Below are 23,171 nucleotides of genomic sequence, written 5' to 3'. Positions count from 1 at the left end.
CTCGTTGGGTGAAATGGCCTGTTTTCACACTGTAAGGGATTCTATGAACTCTAGGAGCACAGCTGCTAAGGGGCTGAATGGCCTCTGACAGACAGCAGGCTCTGTGATTCAATAACACAGCAATGGGAAAAGAGGGGAGGAGGGGGTTGAGGGATGTAGGAAGACAGTGAGGGGAGGGGCTGAGAGTCCAGGCAGGGGGAGCAATGTCTGTGGATGTGGGTAAAAGACCTTTGACTTGGAGGAATTTTAAAGTGTTCTGGAAAGGAAATGAAGGTGATATTAGGAATGTGGTGGAGACAGGTTCCTTTGAAGCACTGGGATGGTTATTTTAGAATGTCGAGCCGTACAGGGATATGAGATTGGTATAAGGGAACAGGGCCAGTACAGGCACATTGGACTGAAGCATCTCCTCCTGGAGGGACTTGAGTGAGTGGGAGTTTCTAACAGAGCGTTTGCTCCTTCCAGGTTCCCATTGCCTCCTGGTTTGACGACATGTCTGACACCGAATTGCTGGATCTCATCCCTTTCTTCGAGAGACTGTCGAAGGAAGAGGACATTTTCACGTTGCTGCAGGAACACCAATCGAGGTAGCACTGAGCGAGGCCCTGAATGGACAAACTTCGATCTTCCTGCTCCCTCACCAACACGCTCCCCTACCCTCGCTGATGGGGAGGTGGGGAGCACCTCCGCTCTGGGCGAAGCCATGACTCCTCTTACCCTGCGTGCCTTTCCTTCATCGAGAGGGAGAATAGCAAATACGTGAGCACTGCTCACCCAAACAGCGCGGGGGGGAAGAGACGCGCACACAGGCACACCGCACACACGCACACAGGCACAGCACACACACGTGCACATGCACACCACACGCATACAGGCATACCACACACACAGGTGCACATGCACACAGGCAGACACACTCAGACACGCATGCACACACACAGGCAGACACGCATGGGTGCGCGCGCACACGCACGCACGCATACACGCGCACGCACACACACACACACACACACACACACACACACACACACACACACACACACACCAACTGTTTGCAACCCCCTCCCCTCTGCACAGCACTTAGACATACACACACAGAAATCAGGACTGGCTCCTGCCGCACTTGGCCATGTTCTCTTCTACACTGTATTTCCATCGATTGGAACCGGGGGAGTGGGTGCTGTGTCTGTATGGGTTTCAGTTTGGGGAGTGCGATTTCAGGCAATCATCTCCATTGGTGTGACCATTGTTCTCTCCTGTTCTCTCACTCCTTCCTCGAACCCCCTTACTGGGGATAGAAGGTCAACCGCAATGCCTTCTACAGCTGATCAGCCGGCCATGCCAGTGAGCTGGGGGCTGTGTGGGATGATTGATTACAGAGTGAAAGTTGTTAAATCATTAGAAAGATTTCCCTTGACATAAAAGAATCTGGAGAGAAGGGCAGGCCAGTTGAGCTAATGGTAGATGTGTGAAGTGGTGTTTGATGCAGAGATGGGAGAGGGTGGGAGGAGAAGACAGGCCTGGAGATTGTGGAGGGATGGGGGTGGGGAACAGTGGCAAGGGTAAAGGGATGGGGTGAGTCGGGTGTTTTGGTGTGTCAGGTCTGAGGGGCTGAGTCCTGGGATTAGCACTGTGACTAATATTCAGGCTGCTTTCCGCCGGGATTAAACTCCGTGATTCCGTTTTTTAAACATTTGAACAATTAAATGCCCTGGCAGCTTTTTTTTTAGTATCCCAGTATGACAGCCTGTTAGAAACAGAAACTCAGGAACTCCCTTCCAATTGGAACACATTGTTGGAACAGCGGGGGATTTAAATAAAAACTCGCAGGTGAAGTTAAGAAGTTTGTTCTCTCCTCTCTTAAACCATCTTGACCCACATTGGAGCAAACGAGAGCCCCTTCAGTGCTGCTGTTCGGCTGTGGTAGGAATCACAGGCTTTACCTGCTAGCAGGCCGTCATGGCTTTAACTGGGTCGGGGTGTGGGGGTGGGGGGAGGTTAGGCAGCTAAACATTCCACTACCCCCTCACTCACCCCCCCTCACCCTGGGGCAGTGAGGGTCACGATATACCTTCCCACAATACCCCAGCTCTGTCATGCAGATGTACCATGCCTCCCCACCCCAGACAGGGGCCTACACTGGCCTGCTTTACTGCCTCAGTGTGATAATTAAACAGCTCAGCCTCTGAACTGGCCGTACACACCAGCAGGAGCAGCAGGTTACCGACTCTGACCGGGTTAAAGGATCCTTTCCCTTCACACCTCTATACATTGTACCGCTATACACCACGCTGAGGGATGTACAGGACAGAGACAGGCCATTCGGCCTGCATGATGCATCGTGTTTCTGCTCCTACTCTCCTGAGCTTCTACACTACCCCCAGCACCCACACCCCTCACCCCCCCCCACATCCCTCACCCTATCACGCTATCTCTCTGTGTCTCTCCCTCTGTTTATTCAGACTCCCCTTGAAGTGATTGCCAACTTCCACTCCCTACTCTCCCCACACCCCGCAACAGAGCTCTCCCTGCCCAGGTTCCCTGCCCTGAGGGAAGACGGTTTTCCTGAAATCCCAATGGGATTTTTTGGGCTTTATCCTGGGGGCCCATGTAGTGGTGCTCTTGGTGTGGCTCAGCCTGGGTGCTGATCGCCCACTGAAGCCAGCACACAGTGCTCAGGGGGAGTGGGATACACCACACGGTTACTCTGCTGTTTCTGACACCCCCACTGTGCAGTTTGACACTGCACACAATTATCACCAGTTTAAACCATTTTATTGAATCAGTGCAATTTCGTTAAACTGATAAATTACTGATTTACTTCGTTTGTTTATAGTTCAATTTAACTTAATTGTTTATAACTTAATGATTAAGTGGGTGATTGTGAATTTACTGTAACCCCCTTGGGAATAAGCAGGGCCCAATCTGTCAGGGCGGTGTTGAGGGGTCCCCTGACTGGGAACACACTCGCTCTCTCTCTCTCTCTCTCTCGCGCTGTCTCGCTCGCTCTCTTTCCTTCCCTGTCTTCTCTCTTTCTCCTTGCCCCTTCTCTCTCTTTCCCCCCACTTCGCACTCTCATTTCTCCATCCCCCCACCTTCTCTTCCCTTTCCATCTGCCTCCTCCCACCCAGTGTTTTCCCTGCCTTCTTACCCCATCCTCCTCCTCCTGTCACGCACGCACACACCCCACACCCCCCCCCCCCCCCCCCCCCAGTCCCTTGGGGAGTTAAATCTCCACACTTTCAGAAGCAGCTTCCCATTCTCCTCAGTGAAAGCCCCCCGAACCAGTTCATGGCTGTGTGTGCGCCAGTCATTCCCCTCCCCTCCCACAGACTGCCCGGGAAGAGTTGGGGGGTGGAGGTCAACCTTATCTCGATGGGGCGATGCCCCACCTGGTTGAATATCTGTGCGCTCCCACCTGCAGATCCGTGAGCTCTCAGAGGGACGGAGCAGAGAGGGGGAGGATGGTGGGTGTTTGGTATCGGCTGGCCTGACCACCAGGCCCTGGGTTGAGGGTGTGAGGTGGGAGGGTTGCTCATCCTCCCCCAGGGTCACCTCAGGAAGGACGGGGGATGGGGATGGAAGCTGCTTTGTGTCCTAAGCACACAGCGGTCTTGAGGGAGCTCTGATAGATCCCCCCCCCCCCCCTCGGCAGCTGTTCCTTGGGCACCCTCTGTCCGGTGTCTGGGTTTGGGGGGGGGGTCAGCTGAAATACTAGGCAGCTAACACACTGGTGTGTAACAAACATAAGGAAGATCTCAGTCATGGTCACGCGGGCTGAGTTTAGAATTTTTGCAGAAACTGTGATTTACTTTGAGGCAGGAAAGTGACATGGAGGGATGGCTGTGGTGTGGGGGGGGGGGGGGGAGGGGGGAATGCTGTTCTGAGGATGTCCTCATACAACGGCTGTCTGTGCAGATTCTGGGGTTGGGGTGGGGAATGCAGAGATTCCTGACGGTGGGAGAATTGGATGGGGTCAGTGGCACCCATTACCCCTCAGGGCAGCCCTTCAAAAGGGTGAATCCAGCGCTCTGTCTCAGGCTTGTGCTGTGATGCCCATCACGGTGGAATAGCCTGCTGACACTCCACCGCTGGGTGGTCTCAGGAGGAGGATGACAGCTGTTTAGCCTGCCAGGAGATGACACTTGCCTGAGGCGTGGGGTGGAAGTTACGTGATTGGTTCAAGGAGCTCTGTCAATCTCCTAGTTAGGAGCAAGAGTCTCAATGTCATGAGGAAAGGGCCCTCCATCACACACCCATCGCCTACCTAAACATCACCACCCTACATTCAGAGCTCCCCAGGTCCTGGGCCACCCCAACACCCAGTTTGTCTTTTGAACTTGCTTCCAGTTGACACTGAGCTGAGAGTTTAGGATTTGCCACTACCATCCCCCTTGAGCAGGGTGTGTGTGATGCAGGCTGCAGTGTGTATGGAATAGAGATAGGGTGCGATAGAGAGAGAGAGAGAGAAGGGCCCAACTGAGATCCCTTTGGGTTAAGCCCAACTGTAATTCCAGCTGCCTCCACCTGAGAGCAGTGTAGAGCTAATCTTGCCTTGAAATAGATCGTGCCTTATATGTAAATGTAATTAAAGATTTTAATACTTTGGAAAATGGGAGTTGGTATATAATATTTTTGTGCCTATTTTTGTATGTGATGCTCTGTGACTGGGAGGTGGTTTGTACAGAGTGGGGTTTGAGCCTACACAGCTGCCCATATGGGGAGATGTGTCATCACTGAGTGATACTATCTTGCCCACTCTCTTGTTGATTCTTCTAAAAGTAAAACAAAAAAGATGTCTTTACAACATTTTTGAGTCTGATTTGTGTCCGTGTGTGCATGTTTTGGAATTACGGATTAGTAGGGAGGATAGTGCATGACACAGGGGCTGAGAATATTAGATTAGATTAGATTACTTAGTATGGAAACAGGCCCTTCGGCCCAACAAGTCCATACTGACCCTCTGAAGAGCAACCCACCCAGACCCATTCCCCTACATTTACCCCTTCACCTAACACTACGGACAATTTAGCATGGCCAATTCACCTAACCTGCACATCTTTGGACTATGGGAGGAAACCGGAGCACCCGGAGGAAACCCACGCAGACACGGGGAGAATGTGCATGTGAGATCTTTTCAACTTAGGTCCCAACGCTGGAAAGGGGACCTAAGTTAAACCTCTTGTTTTTAAGATATTTTGTGATCTAAAATGAAAACCTGACTGGTTTGTCCATGAATGGGGTGGCATGGTAGCTCAGTGTGTAGCACTGCTGCCTCACAGCGCCAGGGACTGGAGTTCGATTCCCACATCGGGCAACTGTCTGTGTGGAGTTTGCACATTCTCTCCGTGCTGAATTGCCCATTATGTCCAGGGATGTGTAGGCTAGGTGCATTAGTCTGGGGTAAATGTAGAGTATTAGGGAAATGGGTCTGGGTGGGTTGGTGTGGACTTGTTGGGCTGAAGGGCCTGTTTCCACACTGTAGGGCTTCTATGATCCTAAGAAGGAAGCTTGTCCACCCACCAGTCAGCCTGCAGGTGACTCCTGTCCTGTCGTTAACTAATTGGCAGAAGAAAAGCAATAAGCTCAGCCTTCTCAGTTTTGCTCGTAGCTGAGAATTGATTCCGAAAGATTCTGGCCTTTGCTTTGCGAAACCACTCAAGTCAAAGGACAAATGTATGTTTTTCTAGCTCCTTTTCCAACCTCAGGACCCAAAATGCTTTGCAGCCAGTGAAGTCATTTTGAAGTGGATGAGATGGGGCAATCAATGTGTGCACAGCAAGCTCCCTAAAGCAGCAGTTTGTCCATCATGGAATGGTTACATCTCAAAAGGAGATCATTCAGCCCCTTGTGCTGTGCTGGCTCTCTGAGGGCCTGGTGAAGTTAAGGATTGCTGAAATGTGGACTGCAGCAGTTCAAGATGGCAGATCACCGCCACCTGGTGGTGTGGAGGTGCCAGTGTTGGACTGGGGTGGACCAGGTCAGAAGTCACAGGACACCAGGTTATAGTGCATCAGGTTTATTTGAAATGAGAAGCTTTCGGAGCGCTGCCCCTTCATCAGGAGAAGTCAGATGGAAAAGAGGCAGTGCTGCAAAAGCTTGTGATTTCAAATAAACCAGTTGGACTATAACCTGGTGTCATGTGACTGCTGACCTCTCGAGGACAACTAGGAATGGACAATTAATACTTTCCCAGCACTGACACATCCACGTCCCATGAGGGAATTTAAAAAATGAAGTGGACAGAGGGATCTGTTCTCCTTGGGATTTGATTGAGACAGGCAGATGTACAGGGTGGAGAATTTTCCTCTTCAAACAATCATTCAATTCCTTTTGAAAGCCACAGTTAACCCAATCTTCACTCTTCTCTCAAGGCAATGCGTCAATAAAAACAAAATAAAAAGCTCACGGATGCTTGTAATCCAAAATAAAACCAGAAGGTGCTGGAAAAACTCAGCAGGTCTGGCAGCATCTGTAGAGAGAGAGAGAAACAAGAGTTAATGTTTCGACTCTGGTATGACCCATCTTTGGAACTCCCTGCTTGAAAAAGAAAAGAGTTATCCTGCTATCTCCTTGTTGCTTCTTTCAGTCTGTGACCTCTTAATAGTGGGAATAGTTTCTCCTCTGACTAAACACCAACCTTCTCATCTCTGAGGAGAACGATTTAAAATTCTTTGATGTATCCACCTCACTAAAGTTCCTCCAGTACAACTCTGTTTCAGAACGCAGGCCTGAAACATTAACTCTGTTTCCTGGGCACTGCCAGACTTACCGAGTTTCTCTAGCACTTTGTTTTTTTTTATTTCTAATCTCTCTCAGCTTTCCCAACCTCTTTCTTGACCTGTTCTGCTGCCCTTGATGGTTTGTGCACGTACATCCTCCTGGTTTGGATTCTCAAAAAGTAACAGTCAAGTCACCAGCGTCCAAGAAGACCACTCTTCCATTACAGAGAGTTGCTGAGTAATATTTTAACCCTGAGAGCTGCCTTCTCCTATTAGGCGACACAGGTTGTGTTGCTGTAGTCTTACCAGATGGCAGGGGCTGCTCTCCCATTACAGAGAAGCAACTGGTGGTGATTTAACCTGAAGGCTATCAGACCTCCTCTGGTGGGGGAAGAGGTTGAGAAGGAGAGTCCTTCAAGGTAACCTCAAACTAGTGATGGGAATTGAACCCACGCTGTTGCTGGTTTAATGTGAGGGTTGCCACACTTCAGGAGAGGGTGGAGGATGAGAAGGAAAATCCTTTGTGGTAACCTCAGTCAGAGAGTCATATAGCACAGAAACAGAGCCTTCGGTTCAACTAGTCTACACCGACCATAATGCCAATCTAGACTAGTCCCACCTGCCTGCATTTGACCCATATCCCTCCAAACAGTTGGAGTAATTAAACCCACGTTTGAACTGATCTCTCAAATGTTTGTCCTGATCTCTGTACCTTTTCTGCAGCTGTAGCACTGTGGTCTGCACTCTGTTCTGATACCCTGATACACTTTCTATGGTATGATCTGCCTATAGAGCACGCAAAACACCACTTTCCATTGTGTCTCAGTACGTGACAACAATAAACCAATCGATCACACTGTTGGTATCGCTCTGCACTGCAGAGTGTCCGTCCAAGCTAGACTCTAATCCTACCAGAATGCACCACTTTGCAAAAAGACCATCTTTTGGTGGGGGTTGAAGGGTGAAACCTGGTCCAAAATGCCCAGATAAGCCATGTCCCTTCTTTGAAACAATGTCCCAGGAGCAGGTTGTAAGTTTGCTAGCTGAGCTGGTGGGTTTGTTCTCAGACGGTACATCATCACGCTAGGTAACATCATCAGTGAGGAATTCCTGTACACACAGCCAAAGGACACCACTCCAACTGGGACAACGCATCCATCCTAGGACAGGCTAAACAGAGACATTCCGGGAAATTCCTGAAGGCCTGGCTTTCAAACTGGAACTCTATCAGTAAACACATTGATTTGGACCCCTTTTATCAACCTCTGAGAAAAAGAACCGGAAATGATGTCACCCACCATAACAGACCAAGACACACAAATAGAAAGCGGGACATAACACTAGCACTTTACTGGAGGCTCACTGATGATGTTACCTAGTATGGTGACAAAACGTCTGATAATAAACCTTCAGCTCAGCGAGCAAACTTACAACCTGAATCTCAACCTGAGCTACAAATCTTTTCAAAAATCGTGATGTCGCAGGATCTTTCACATCCATGGGAGCACCTCAGCTTTGCTCCTGGTGTTGTGGGTGAAACCTCTGGCAGCTCAGCACTCCCTCAACACTGCACTGCGAACGACGGCTTAGATTCAGGCCTTTTGGGAGGGGAGGGCAGGGGGTTCTAGGACGCAAAAGTGTTGCTCCCTGTGTCACACCTCCTGTTTCCCAGCATGCTGTAGGAATGGTATGTGTGCCTCCATGTCACACTCAGAAAATCCTGGGGGCCTACAAAACACTCGGGGGGGAATTTAGCACAAAATTGTTTACACCCTCTCGGTATTTTTGAGATCTGAACCATTCAATCAGGTCAAAAGTTCTGTTGTTTTCAAGTTGGATGGTGAGAAACTGGGGGGATAGACTAGTCAAGGAACTGAAGATGTTTGGAAGCAGGAGATATGGGGATTTTGTTAATGCATTCACAGGATGAGGGTATTCTTACCCATCCCTAATTGCCCAGAGGGCAGTTAGGAGTCAACCACATTGCTCTGGGTTTGGAATCACAGGTCAGGATAGCAGTTTCCCTCCCTGAAGGGGTATCAGTGAACCAGATCAGTTTTTCCCCTGACAATCAGCAATAGGTTCATGGTCAGCAGTTGGCTCTTAATTCCAGATTCTGTTTGTTTTTAGTGAATTCAAATTCCACCATCTTCTGTGGTGGGATTTGAAGATGGGTTCCCCTGAACATTCCCTGGGTCTCTGGATTAACATTCCAGCAATAATACCACTAGACCATTGCCTGTTGTGGTGTTGAGAGTGCAATGGTGAAGTGATATTGTTCCTGGGCTAATAATCCAGAACCATAGGCTATTGTCCAATGTCAGAAACCTTCATAATATTCAAGAAGAATGGACTCGAGGGGCTGAATGGCCTGATTTACTTCCCATGTATGTGGATGTGCATTTGTGATGCCAAGATATACAAGGCTGTGGGCCAAGTGCTGGAAATTGGGATTGGAAGAGTTTGGTGGTTGTTTTAGCTGGTGCAGACTCAATGGATCTGTGCTGTAGGTCTCTGTGACTGTGCCTAATGAATATTCTAGGGGCATGGGTTCACCATGGGGGCTGATGAAAACTGAATTCAATAAGAGTTACCATGTGATGGCCACGTAAACACTATCAATTACAATTGTTGTAAAAACTAGTTCATTAACATCCGTTAAGGAAAGAAATCTGCTGTCCTTACCTGGCCTGGCCTACACATAACTCCAGGAGATAGTGAGGACTGCAGATGCTGGAAATCAGAATCAAAAAGTGTGGTGCTGGAAAAGCACAGCTGGTCAGGCAGCATCCGAGGAGCAGTAGAATCAACATTTCGAGCATAAGCTCTTCATCGGGAATGTCATTATGCTCGAAACGTTGACTCTCCTGCTCCTCAGATGCTGCCTGACCGGCTGTGCTTTTCCAGCAACACACTTTTTGATTCTGACTACACGTAACTCCAGACCCACAGCAATGATGTTGACTCTTAACTGCCCTGGGGGCTAAGGCTGGGTAATAAATGCTCATCCAGCCAGTGATGCCCACACCTTACAAATGTTGAAACTCACGTATGAGATGGCTCTCTTCTACCTCACCTTGAGTCCTGACCCACTCGTACCTCTGTGCTCTCTAACTGGCACTGGCTCACTTTTATTAAAATTAAAAATTCTCATCCTTTTCAAAACCCACCCATGGCATCCCTCTCCTCTATCTCCATGATCTCCTCTATTCCTAATGACCCGGTGAGGTTTCTGCCTTATCTTGCCCATCCCTAATTTTCCATCAGTGGGACCCGTGCCTATAGCTTCCTGGGCCCTGAGAGCTGGCATTCCCTCCCTGCATCCTTTCCTACTTTAAGACCATCTTAAGACCTTCCTATCTGACCAAGCTTGCAGTTCACCAGACCATTGTATTTATCACCCCGTCATAGAGCTATACCGCACGGAAACAGACCCTTCAGTCCAACTCATCCATGCTGACCCGATATCCCAACCTAATCTAGTCCCATATTGCCAACACTTGGCTCATATCCCTCTATACCCTTCCTATTCATACACCCATCCAGATGCCTTTTAAATGTAATTGTACCAGCCTCCACTTCATCCTCTGGCAGCTCATTCCATACATGCACCACCTCTGCGTGAAAAAGTTGCCTCTTAGGTCTCTTTTATATCATTCCCTCTCACCATAAACCTATGCCCTCTAGTTCTGGACTCCCCCATTCAATAGACAATAGATGCAGGAGTAGGCCATTCTGCCCTTCGAGCCTGCACCACCATTCAATATGATCATGGCTGATCATTCCTAATCAGTATCCTGTTCCAGCCTTATCTCCATACCCCTTGACTCCACTATCTTTAAAAGCTCTATCCAATTCTTTTTAAATGAATCCAGAGACTGGGCCTCCACTGCCCTCTGGGGCAGAGCATTCCACACAGCCACCACTCTCTGGGTGAAGTAGTTTCTCCTCATCTCTGTCCTAAATGGTCTACCCCGTATTTTTAAGTTGTGTCCTCTGGTTCGGCACTCCCCCATCAACGGAAATATGTTCCCTCCTGCCAGAGTGTCCAGTCCTTTCATAATCCTATACGTTTCAATCAGATCCCCTCTCAGTCTTCTAAACTCAAGGGTATACAAGCCCAGTCGCTTCAGTCTTTCCGTGTAAGGCAATCCTGCAATTCCAGGAATTGACCTCGTGAACCTACGCTGCACTCCCTCAATAGCCAGAATGTCTTTCCTCAAATTTGGAGACCAGAACTGTACACAGTACTCCAGGTGTGGTCTCACCAGGGCCCTGTACAGCTGCAGAAGAACCTCTTTGCTTCTGTACTCAATCCCTCTTGTTATGAAGGCCAGCATGCTATTAGCCTTCTTCACGACCTGCTGTACCTGCATGCTTGCCTTCATTGACTGGTGAACAAGAACACCCAGATCTCTCTGAACAGCCCCTTTACCTAATTTGATACCATTGAGGTAGTAATCTGCCTTCCTGTTCTTGCCACCAAAGTGGACATTTATCCACATTAAACTGCATCGGCCATGCATCTGCCCACTCACCTAACTTGTCCAGGTCACCCTGTAATCCCCTAACATCCTCATCGCATTTCACCCTACCACCTAGCTTTGTGTCATCAGCAAATTTGCTAATGTTAAGGGAAATGACCTTGTCTATTTATCCTATCCATGCCCCTCTTGATTTTATAAACCCTCAGCCTCTGACACTCCAGTCTATTAAGCCTCTCCCTACAGTTCAAACCTTCCAACCCTGGCAACATCCTTGTAAATCTTTTCTGAACCCTTCCAAGTTTCATAACATCCTTCCACTTTGGGCAGCACCTTGTGAGATGGCGCACGCTGTTCTAGGTGCCATGTCAATGCAAGTTGTTGTTGTTGAGGAGCCCCTGGTCCCCTAGCATTTGTTGACTCAGGCCTTCGAAGGGTTAAGGCCTTGCTGTGTCATTACTGGGTGGATGCAGCTCCTGAGGGAGGGAGTCTGGCAAATCAGAAACAAAAACAGACAGCCCTCGGCCCAGGGTTTATTGAGATATTCTGCAGCTTCCAGTTCTGCTTAGTGAGCCTCTGGCATGTTTCTCCCCCTGTCATGGGCCTCTAGGATAGAGAGTTACTCTGCCAGGAGCAAGAAACCAGGCACTGTGCTAAGTTCCTGTGTCGAAATCACGTGAGCCCATCGATTCCAAATTCGTAAGTGGGTGTGTGTTGTTTACTGCAAGGCTTGAGTTTGCCTTGTTACAGCTTAGATACACTGCAGAGGACCGGAAAAGGGAAAATCTTTGAAGATTGATTGAAAGGTCCTCTGTGCGAGAGATCGGAGCTGAAATGGGTAGACCAAGTCAGCAGAGCTAATAGAAATCACAGAAAGTTTTATAATTTATGAAGCCGCCTTACTTTCACTTGAATTATATCCCCTCCCCCCATGTATCCGCCTCATTTGATTATGCAACGACTTAGTGAAAGGCTGCAAATTCTTTAACCATTAACAGACCAAAGTCAGAGACCCAGGATAGGAGCACAAGACTTCAGGAATCTATGCTGACAACAACAAATGCTAGAGATCACAGCGGGTCAGACAACATCCATGGGGAGAGAGCAAGCTCACGTTTTGGGTCAAGATGATTCTTCATCAGAGTTGAAGTGAAGTGTGGAGGGGACAGCATTTATGCGGGTGGCACGGTTGCTCAGTGGTTAGCACTGCTGCCTCACAGCGCCAGGGTCCCAGGTTCGATTCCAGCCTTGGGCGGCTGTCTGTGTGGAGTTTGCACATTCTCCCTGTGCCTGCATGGGTTTCCTCCCACAGTCCATAGATGTGCAGGTCAGGTGAATTGGCCAGGCTAAATTGTCTGTAGTTGTTAGGTGCATTAGTTGATGGGGTGGGGGTTACTCTTCGGAGGGTCGGTGTGGATTTGTTGGGCCGAAGGGAATCTAATCCAATCTATATTCGGGAGGGAGTGCGGGGGGAGAAAGGGTGTTGATAGTTCAGATTATCAGAATGAGAATGGCAAAATGTGTGTCTACCTGCCGGACTGGGAAGGACAGACAGTCCCACTGGGGTGGGGGGGAGAGGGGAGACAGGACATGGTGACAGAGAATGTAACAAGTAAAGCTAAAAGAAAGGAAAGGAATGGGAGTGGGTCTTTACAATTTGAAGGTGTTGAACTCAATACCAAATCCAGACGGCTGTGAGGTGCTCAGTCTGAAGATGAGATGTTCCTCTAATTTGCACTGGGATTCACATGAGTGCAAATCACCATCAAACCAAACAAATGAGGAGATCTGGTGGGGAGAGAGAGAGAGAGAGAGAGAGAGAGCTCATACGTACAATGAATCATTGTGTTGTATATGTCAGTTGGCTTCATGTCCACTTTACAGTGAAATAGCCACCGTGGGCTCAAGTCCCACTCAACAAATGTCAACACAAAATCCAAGTTGGTATTCCCAGTGCAGGAAATGTATTCATGGCATCGGAAGAGCGAATGGGCCTCTCACTAAACATCTGGAAGATAAAAATCTACTACTGCTTCGCCCTAACCACACAGCACTGTCCCTCCACCTTCTGGACAATATGGATCAATTCACATACCTCAAGAGTATCCTTTCAGTGAGGGCTGACCTTGACAACAATATGTTATTTATTCATTCAAAGGACGTGGGTGTCACTGGCTGGGCCCAGCATTTATTGCCCGTCCCTAGTTGCCCCTTGAGAAGGTGGGGGTGAGCTGCCTTCTTGAACCGCTGCAGTCCATGTGCTGTAGGTTGACCCACAATGCCCTTGGGGAGGGAATTCCAGGATTCTGACCCAGTGACACTGAAGGAACGGTGATATATTTCCAAATCAGGAGGGTGAGGGGCTTGGATGGGAACTTGCAGGGGGTGGTGTTCCCATGGATCTGCTGCCCTTGTCCCTCTAGGTGGAAGTGGCCGTGGGTTTGAAAGGTGCTGTCAGAGAAGAAAAAAATAAATAAAAAGCAAGCTGTCGAAATATAGAACACAATTTAGAAAAATCTAAAACATCCAGCAAAACAAAGTTTGCAAACTACTTCCAACACCCTCACTTCATATTGATTCAGATCCAGAGATGGGATGCCTCCGTGTTAAAATTTTTAGTTTGACTGACAGATTCTTCTCAGTTTCCTTTCCTGTGAACTGTGAAGTCTTCTGACATAAATATTCACAAAACTGAGAGCTTAAACTTTCACAGCTTTTAAAAGTTAATGGCCTTCAATGTTCACTGTACCCGTGGTAAACTTCACAACATGAACATCTCCATTCCATTGACACTCGAGGGATTTGCAGTCACCTGCTCTCTGACACATGCTCCATTAGGACTGATGGACTCAATGTCAAAAAGTGTGGAATGTACACATGTCCTGAAGAAGGGCTTATGCCTGAACTGTCAGCTCTCCTGCTCCTCGGATGCTGCCTGACCTGCTGTGCTTTTCCAGCATCACACTGTTTGACTGTGATCTCCAGCATCTGCAGTCCTCACTTGTTCCTGAAGGACTGTCTAACATTGTTTCTTATCGGGATTTTTGAGAAGATTTGTAGCTCAGGTTGATGATAGGTATGTTAGTTAGCTTGCTGAGCTGAAAGGTTTGTTTTCAGATCTCTCATCACCATGACTATCTATCCAACCCAAACTTTGGGTCAGCTATGTGGAAGACACCTTTGTCATCACAAAATGGAACAAATTAGGGGAAACATAAACAACACCCTCAACAATATCCAGACAGGCATAAAATTCACAAAAGAGGAGGAGACTCCCATTCCTAGGCGTGACAGTTAAACGTACAGTTAAGGGAGAGCTTCAAACCAGCGCCTACAGAAAAACAACACGCATGGACCAAATACTTAACTTCAGAAGCAATCATCCCAAAACCCACAAACGGAGCTGCATCAAGACATTATTTCAATGAGCTACATCACACTGCAGCACCCAAGAACTACAAACAGCAGAAGAAAAATTCCCATACAATGTTTTCAAGGAAAACGGGTACCCAATAAACACAATCCATCGATTCCTCAGAAACAAACCCAAACAAGCAGACACAACACAACCAAAAACTATACCACATTACCTTACATCAAAGACATATCAGAACTGACTTCTAGATTACTCAGACTCCTTGGCATCATGGTAGTCCACAAACCTACCAAACACACTTAAACAGCGAAACATTAGATACCACCAGCAAAACTAATGTCATTTAAAAGATACCATGCAAGAACTGTAAAAAAACATGACATCAGACAAAATAGCAGGAAACTTGCCACCAGGACACATGAACACCAACTGGCCACAAAGGGACACGACCCAATATACATACAGACAAAGAAGGACACCATTTTGACAGGGACAACACACACATCCCAGGACAGGCGAAACAAAGACACGCACGAGAATTCCTAGAGGCATTGCATTCTAATCAGAACTCCATCAATAAACACATCGATGTAGACCCTATCCACCTTCCCTTGAAAATAAACTGGAAATGACATCACACACCTTAAGAAACGAAGGCCTCTAAATAGAGAGGTGGGACATTCCACCAGCACTTCACCAGAGACTCCCATTGATGATGTTAGTTAGTCATGGTGATGAACATCTGAAAGCAAACCTTCCAGCTCAGCGAGCTAACTTACATACACAGTTTTTTTATACTTTTAAAAATCCTTCACTAATCAACTCCCATACTACTTTGAAAACCAGACACTAAAATGATGTTAACAATGAACATTACAGCGCAGTACAGGCCCTTCAGTCCTTGATGTTGCACTGACTTGTAAAACCAATCTAAAGTCCATCTAACCTACACTATTCCATTATCATCCATATGTTTATCTAATGACCATTTAAAGTTGGCGAGTCTATTACTGTTGGAGGCAGGGCGTTACAAGCCCTTAGTACTCTTTGAGTAAAGAACCTATCCCTGACATCTGTCCTATATCTATCACCCCTCAATTTAAAGCTATGTCCCCTCATGCGAGCCATCACCACCCAAGGAAAAAGGCCCTCACTGTCCACCCTATCTAATCCTCTGATCATCTTGTATGCTTCTATAAACCAGCCTCAAATCCCTCAGCCTTTCCTTGTAAAACCTTCCCTCCATAAGGTTCCCCACAGTAGGCTCCTGCAGAAAATACTGAGGCGTGAGATTGAGGGTGATTTAGTGGTTTGGATCAGAAATTGGCTAGCTGTAAGAAGACAGAGGATGGTGGTTGATGGGAAATATTCATCCTGGAGTTCAGCTACTAGTGGGGTCCCGTAAGGATCTGTTTTGGGTCCACTGCTGTTTGTCATTTTTATAAATGACCTGGATGAGGGTGTAGAAGGATGGGTTAGTCACATTTTGTCACATTTTGTCACACTTCCTAATTAGTTATTCTAGCTGCACGCTGACAGTCTGATTTTCCTGCTCCTTGGATGCTGCCTGAACTGCTGTGCTCTTCCAGCACCTCTAACCCAGAATCTGGTTTCCAGCATCTGCAGTCATTGTTTTTACCTAGTCTGTAATTCATGTTCAAAGATATCCAGATCCCTCCGTGCTGCTATATTTTGCATCCTGTCTTCATTTAAATAATATGTTACATTTCTGTTCTTTTGCTGATTAGACAAGTTCAGATTTGTCCATATTATATTCCATCTTCCACATCTTTGCACACCCTATCCTTAAGAGTTTATAGATTCTTTGTAACATTTCTGTAGCTTTCACACAACTTACATTCTTAATTACAATCCCTTCATGCCATTAGTATAGATAGTACTGTGTATGTCTGAGGCCCTACCAGTGATCCTTGTGACCATCTAATGATGTACCACTTAGAGTCATAGAGATGTACAGCACGGAAATAAGACCCTTCAGTCCAACCCGTCCATGCCGACCAGATATCCCAACCCAATCTAGTCCCACCTGCCAGCACCCGGCCCATATCCCTCCAAACCCTTCTTATTCATATACCCATCCAAATGCCTCTTAAATGTTGCAATTGTACCAGCCTCCACCACTTCCTCTGGCAGCTCATTCCATACCCGTACCTCCCTCTGTGTGAAAAAGTTGCCCCTTAGGTCTCTTTTATATCTTTCCCCTCTCACCCTAAACCTATGCCCTCTACTTCTGGAGTCCCCCACCCCAGGGAAAAGATTTTGTCTATTTATCCTATCCATGCCCCTCATAATTTTGTAAACCTCTATAAGGTCACACCTCAGCCTCCGATGCTCCAGCGAAAACAGCCCCAGCCTGTTCAGCCTCTCCCTATAGCTCAAATCCTCCAACCTTGGTAACATCCTTGTCAATCTTTTCTGAACCCTTTCAAGTTTCACAACATCTTTCCGATAGGAGGGAAACCAGAATTGCACGCAATACTCCAACAGTGGCCTGACCAATGTCCTGGACAGCCTCAACATGACCTCCCGACTCCTTTACTCAATACTCTGACCAAAAAAGGAAAGCATACCAAACGCCTTATTCACTATCCTATCTACCTGTGACTCCACTTTCAAGGAGCTATGAACCTGCACACCAAGGTCTCTTTGTTCAGCAACACTCCCTAGGATCTTACCATTATGTGTATAAGTCCTGCTAAGATTTGCTTTCCCAAAATGCAGCACCTCGCATTTATCTGAATTAAACTCCATCTGCCACTTCGCAGCCCATTGGCCCATCTGGTCAAGATCCTGTTGTAATCTGAGGTGACCCTCTTCGGTGTCCACTACACCTCCAATTTTGGTGTCATCTGCAAACTTACTAACTGTACCTCTTATGCTCACATCCCAATCATTTATGTAAATAACAAAAAGTAGAGGACCCAATACCGATCCTTGTGGCACTCCACTGGTCACAGGCCTCCAGTCTGAAAAACAACCCTCCACCACCACCCTCTGTCTTATACCTTTGAGCCAGTTCTGTATCCAAATAGCTAGTTCTCCCTGTATTTCATGAGATCTAACCTTGCTAACCAGTCTCCCAAGGGGAACTTTGTTGAATACCTTACTGAAGTCCATATAGATCACATCTACCACTCTGCCCTCATCAATCCTCTTTGTTTCTCTTTCAAAAAACTCAATCAAGTTTGTGAGACATGATTTCCCACGCACAAAGCCATGTTGACTATCCCTAATCAGTCCTTGCCTTTCCAAATACATGTACATTCTGTCCCTCAGGATTCCCTCCAACAACTTGCCCACCACCAAGGTCAGGCTCACTGGTCTATAGTTCCCTGGCTTGTTCTTACCGCCCTTCTTAAACAGTGGCACCACGTTTGCCAACCTCCAGTCTTCCGGCACCTCACCTGTGACTATCGATGATACAAATATCTCAGCTAGGGGCCAAAGGTTCTAGGCTCCACCTGATCAGGTCCTGGGGATTTATCCACCTTTATGCGTTTCAAGACATCCAGCACTTCCTCCTCTGCAATATAAATTACGATCCCTGAAGACGGAGGTTATCTGGGTTGTTCTACGGTGGAGCTGGTCCTCCTGGGAGCAGATGCGAATGAGGCAGAGGAATTGGAAATAGGGGATAGCGTTTTTACAGGAGGCAGGGTGGAGGAGGTGTAGTCCAGGTAGCTGTGGGAGTTAGTGGGTTTGTAGTAGATGTCCATGTTGAGTCGGTCACCAGAAATGGAGATGAAGAGGTCCAGGAAGGGGAGGGAGGTATCTGAGATGGTGTAGGTGAACTTGAGGTCAGGGTGGAAGGTGTTCGTGAAGTTGATGAACTGTTCAACCTCCCCATGCGCGCATAAGGTGGCGCTAATACAATCATTGATATAGCGGAGGAAAAGGTGGGGAGCGGTGCAAGTGTCACTGTGGAAGATGGACTGTTCCACACACCCGAAGAGCAGGCAGGCATAGTTGGGGCCCATGCTGGTGCCCGTAGCTACCCCTTTGGTCTGGAGGAAGTTGGAGGATTGGAAGGAGAAGTTGTTGAGGATGACAACCAGTTCAGCCAATTAAATGAGTGTGTCAGTGGAAGGATACTGGTTGGGTCAGCGGGTGAGGAAGGAACAGAGGGCTTGGAGGCCTTTGTCATGGCGGATGGATGTGCACAGGGACTGGATATCCATAGTGAAGATGAGGCGTTGGGGGCTGAGGAAACAAAAGTCATGTAGGAGTTGGAGGGTGTGGAGAGTTCCTTGACTGGAGGGATCAGACAGTATCAAGGTATGTGGAGATGAAATTGGTGGGCCAGGAACAGGCCGAGACAATGTGTTGATCGGGGCAGTTGGGTTTGTGGATTTTGGGTAGGAGGTAGAACCGGGCGGTGTGGGGTTCCTGGACTATGAGGTTGGAGGCTGTTGGTGGGAGATCCCCTGAGGTGATGAGGTTGTGGTTGGTCTGGGAGATGATGGTTTGGTGATGGGAGGTGAGGGGGCAGTAGGAGGAGGTGTCTGCGAGTTGGTGCCTGGCTTCAGCGGTGTAAAGGTCAGTGCGCCAAACTACCACTGCACCCCCTTTATCTGCTGGTTTGATGGTGAGGTTGGGATTGGTGTGGACGGAGTGGAGGGCTGTGCGTTGTGAGGGTGAGAGGTTGGAGTGAGGGAGGGGGGATGGGCAAGTTGAGGCAGTCAATGTCTTGGCGTCAGTTGGAAATAAAGAGGTCGAGGGTGGGTTACAGACCAGCATGGGGTGTCCAGGTGGGTGAGGTGTGTTGGAGGCAGGAGAAGGGGATCCTTGGAAGATGGGCGGGAGTCTTGATGGAAAAGGTAAGCTCGGAGGTGGAAGCAATGGAAGAAGCGTTGGATGTCGCAACGTGTGTCAAATTCATTGATCTGGGAGCGTAGGGGGATGAAGGTGAGGCCTTTGCTGAGGACTGATCATTCATCCTCAATGAGGAGGAGGTCATGCATGTCCTGGGCCTCCTCCAACGCCAAACTCTAACCACCTGATGCGCGGAGGAAGAACGCCTCATTTTCTGCCTTGGGATCCTCCAACCACACGGGATCAATGTGGATTTCATCAGTTTCCTCATCTCCCCTCCCCCACCCTATCCCAGATCCAACCCTCTAACTCGGCACCACCGTCATGACCTGTCCCAACTGTCCATCTTCCTTCCCACCTATCCGCTCCGACTTATCACCATTACCCCCATCCTCATCTACATTCTCGCGCCTTACGATCAAACCCACCTCCCTCCCATTATCACTCAGCCCACTTGGTCCACAAGCCTCATTTCGGGAAATATCCGAAATATCAACTCTCCTGCCCCTCGGATGCTGTCTGACCTGCTGTGCTTTTCCAGCTCCACACACTTCGACTTTGATTTCCAGTATCTGCAGTCCTCCCTTTCTCCTCTTAAATGGACATGTGCTGGTTTAGTGCTTACACCGTAAGCAATCCATTCACCACCACCCTATTCAGGATATCTGTTCCCCCACACCCTATCCAGGGTATCTGTAACCCCACACCCTATCCCGGGTATCTGTAACCCCACACCCTATCCAGAGTATCTGTTCCCCCCCACCCTACCCAGGATATCTACACCCCAACACCCTATCCAGGGGTATCAGTTCCCCCACACCCATCCAGGTTATCTGTACCCCACACCCTATCCAGGGTATCAACACCCCCCCACCCTATCCAGAGTATCTGTTTCCCCACACCATATCCAGGGTATCTACATCCCCACACTCTATCCAGGATATTAACACCCCCACACCCTATCCAGTGTACCTACACCCCCCACACCCTATCCAGTGTACCTACACCCCCCACACCCTATCCAGGGTATCTACACCCCACCCCCCCATCCAGGGTATCTGTTCCCCACACACTATCCAGACAATCTGTTGCCCTCTCGCCCCCACCCATATCCAGGGTATCTGTTCCCCACACCCTCTCTAGGATATCTACACCTCCACACCCTATCCAGGGATCTACAACCGCACACCCTATCCAGGGTACCTGTTCCCCCACACCCTATCCAGGGTACCTGTTCCCCCACACCCTATCCAGGATATTAACACCCCCACACCCAGTATCTACACCCCCCACACCCTATCCAGGGTATCTGCTCCCCCACACCCTATCCAGGGTATCTACAACCCCACACTCTATCCAGGTTATCTGTTCCCCCACACCCTATCCAGGGTATCTACACCCCCACACCTTACCCCCACCCCAACAAACTATCCAGGACCTTTTCTCCCCTATCCACACGTTATCCAGGGTAACTACACACCCCTCCAACCCTATCCAGGGTATCTGTTCCCCTCCACCCTATCCAGTGTATCTACACCCCCACATCCTATCCAGGATATTAACACCCCCACACCCTATCCAGGGTATCTACACCCCCCCCCCCCCACACCCTATCCAGGGTATCTACACCCTCCCCCCCCACACCCTATCCAGGGTATCTACATCCCCCCCCCACACCCTATCCAGGGTATCTGTTTCCCCACACCCTACCCTGTAAGTTTCCACACTGTAAATCTAATCTAATCTAATCTAATCTAATCTCCCCAGGGTATCTACATCCCCACAACCTATCCAGGCTATCTGGTCCCCCCACCCTATACAGCGTATCTACACCCCCACAATCTATCCAGGTTATCTGTTTCCCCACACCCTATCGAAGGTATCTGTTCAACCCCACCCAATCCAGGATATCAACACCCTCCACCCTCTCTAGGATGTCTACTCCTCCACACCCTATCCAGGGTATCTACACCCCCCCATCCAGAGTATCTGTTTACCCATGCCCTATCCAGAGAATCTACATTCCCCACCCTATCAAGAGTATCTACACCCCACAACCTATCTAGGGTATCTGTTCCTCCCCACCCACTCTAGGATATCTACACCTCCACAGCCTATCCAGGGTATCTACACCCCCACCACACTATCCACGTTATCTGTTCTCCCACACCCTATCTACACCTCCACACCCTTCCAGGGTATCTGTTCCCCTACCCCCTATCCAGGGTATCTACACTCCCACCCCACATCCAGGGTATCTGTTCCCCCACACCCTATCCAAGGTATTTACACCCCCACACCCTATCCACGTTATCTGTTCTCCCACACCCTATCCAGAGATCCCCCACACGCTATCTACACCTCCACCCCCTATCCAGGGTATCTATACCTCCACCCCCTATCCAGGGTATCTACACCTCCATACCCTATCCAGGGTATCTGTTCCCCCCACCCACTCTAGGATATCTACACCTCCACGCTCTATCCAGGGTATCTACACCCCCCACACTATCCACGTTATCTGTTCCCCTGCACCCTATCCAGGGGTATCTACACCCCCACACCCTAACCAGGGTATCTGTTCCCCCACACCTTATCCAGGGTGTCTACACCCCCACATCCTATCTAGGGTATCTGTTCCCCCCCACCCACTCTAGGATATCTACACCTCCATACCCTGTCCAGGGTATCTACACCCCCCCACACTATCCACGTTATCTGTTCTCCCACACCCTATCCAAGGTATCTGTTCCCCCACACCTTATCCTGGGTATCTACATCTCCCGCCCTCTCCAGTGTATCTGCACCCTACACTATATCAAGGCTCTCTGTTCCCCCACACCCTATCCTGGGTATCTGTGACCCACACCCTATCCAGGGTATCTGTGACCCACACCCTATCCAGGGTATCTGTTGCCGCACACCCTATCCAGGGTATCTGTATCCCCACCCTATCCAGGGTATCTATACCCCCCACCCTATCCAGTGTACCTGTTCCCCCACACCCTATCCAGGGTATCTGTGACCCACACCCTATCCAGGGTATCTGTTCCCCCACACACTATCCAGGGTATCTACACCCCCTCGCACTATCCAGAGTATCTGTTCTTCCACATCCTATCCAGGGTATCCACACCATCTCCCCCATCCATTGTATCTGTTCCCCCACACCATATCCAGGGTATCTAAACCCTCAACACCCTACCCAGGCTATCTGTTCCCCCACACCCTATCCAACGTATCCGCACCCCCCCCCCCTCCCCACCCTATTCAGGGTATTTGTTCCACCACACCCTATCCAGGATATTTGTTTGCCACACCCTACCCAGGGTATCTGCACCCCACACCCTATTCAGGGTATCTGTTCCCGCACACCCTATTCAGGGTATCTACACAACCCACCCTATCCAGGGTATTTGCACCCCCACACCCTATCCAGGGTATCTGTTCACCCACACCCTATCCAGGGTATCTGATCCCCCCACACTCTATCCAATCTACACCCCCCACACAGTGGGTGGCACAGTGGCACAGTGGTTAGCACTGTTGCCTCACAGCGCCAGGGACCCGGGTTCAATTCCCGACTCAGGCAACTGACTGTGTGGAGTTTGCACATTCTCCCCGTGTCTGTGTGGGTTTCCTCTGGGTGCTTAGGTTTCCTCCCACAGTCCAAAGATGTGCAGGTCAGGTGAATTGGCCATGCTAAATTGCTTGTAGTGTTAGGTAAAAGGGGTAAATGTAGGGGTATGGGTGGGT

At 48.8% G+C, this 23,171-nt stretch overlaps 1 protein-coding gene across 1 annotated transcript in view; it reads left to right on the top strand.

The window, feature by feature from the left end:
• LOC140482478 (carboxy-terminal domain RNA polymerase II polypeptide A small phosphatase 1-like) overlaps positions 1 to 4,809 on the top strand; it is a 39,548-nt gene extending 34,739 nt beyond the window's left edge. The window contains exon 7 of the mRNA XM_072580010.1: positions 466 to 4,809. Within this exon, the coding sequence (XP_072436111.1) occupies positions 466 to 591 (126 nt within the window). The 3' untranslated portion in view covers positions 592 to 4,809. The remainder of the gene's footprint in view (positions 1 to 465) is intronic.
• Positions 4,810 to 23,171: the final 18,362 nt, after the last annotated feature.

This window comes from Chiloscyllium punctatum, chromosome 10, assembly GCF_047496795.1.
Source record: "Chiloscyllium punctatum isolate Juve2018m chromosome 10, sChiPun1.3, whole genome shotgun sequence".
Taxonomy (NCBI): Eukaryota; Metazoa; Chordata; class Chondrichthyes; order Orectolobiformes; family Hemiscylliidae; genus Chiloscyllium; species Chiloscyllium punctatum.
The sequence above is the reverse complement of the archived record's forward strand: the minus strand, read 5'-3'. Positions and strand labels throughout refer to the sequence as shown.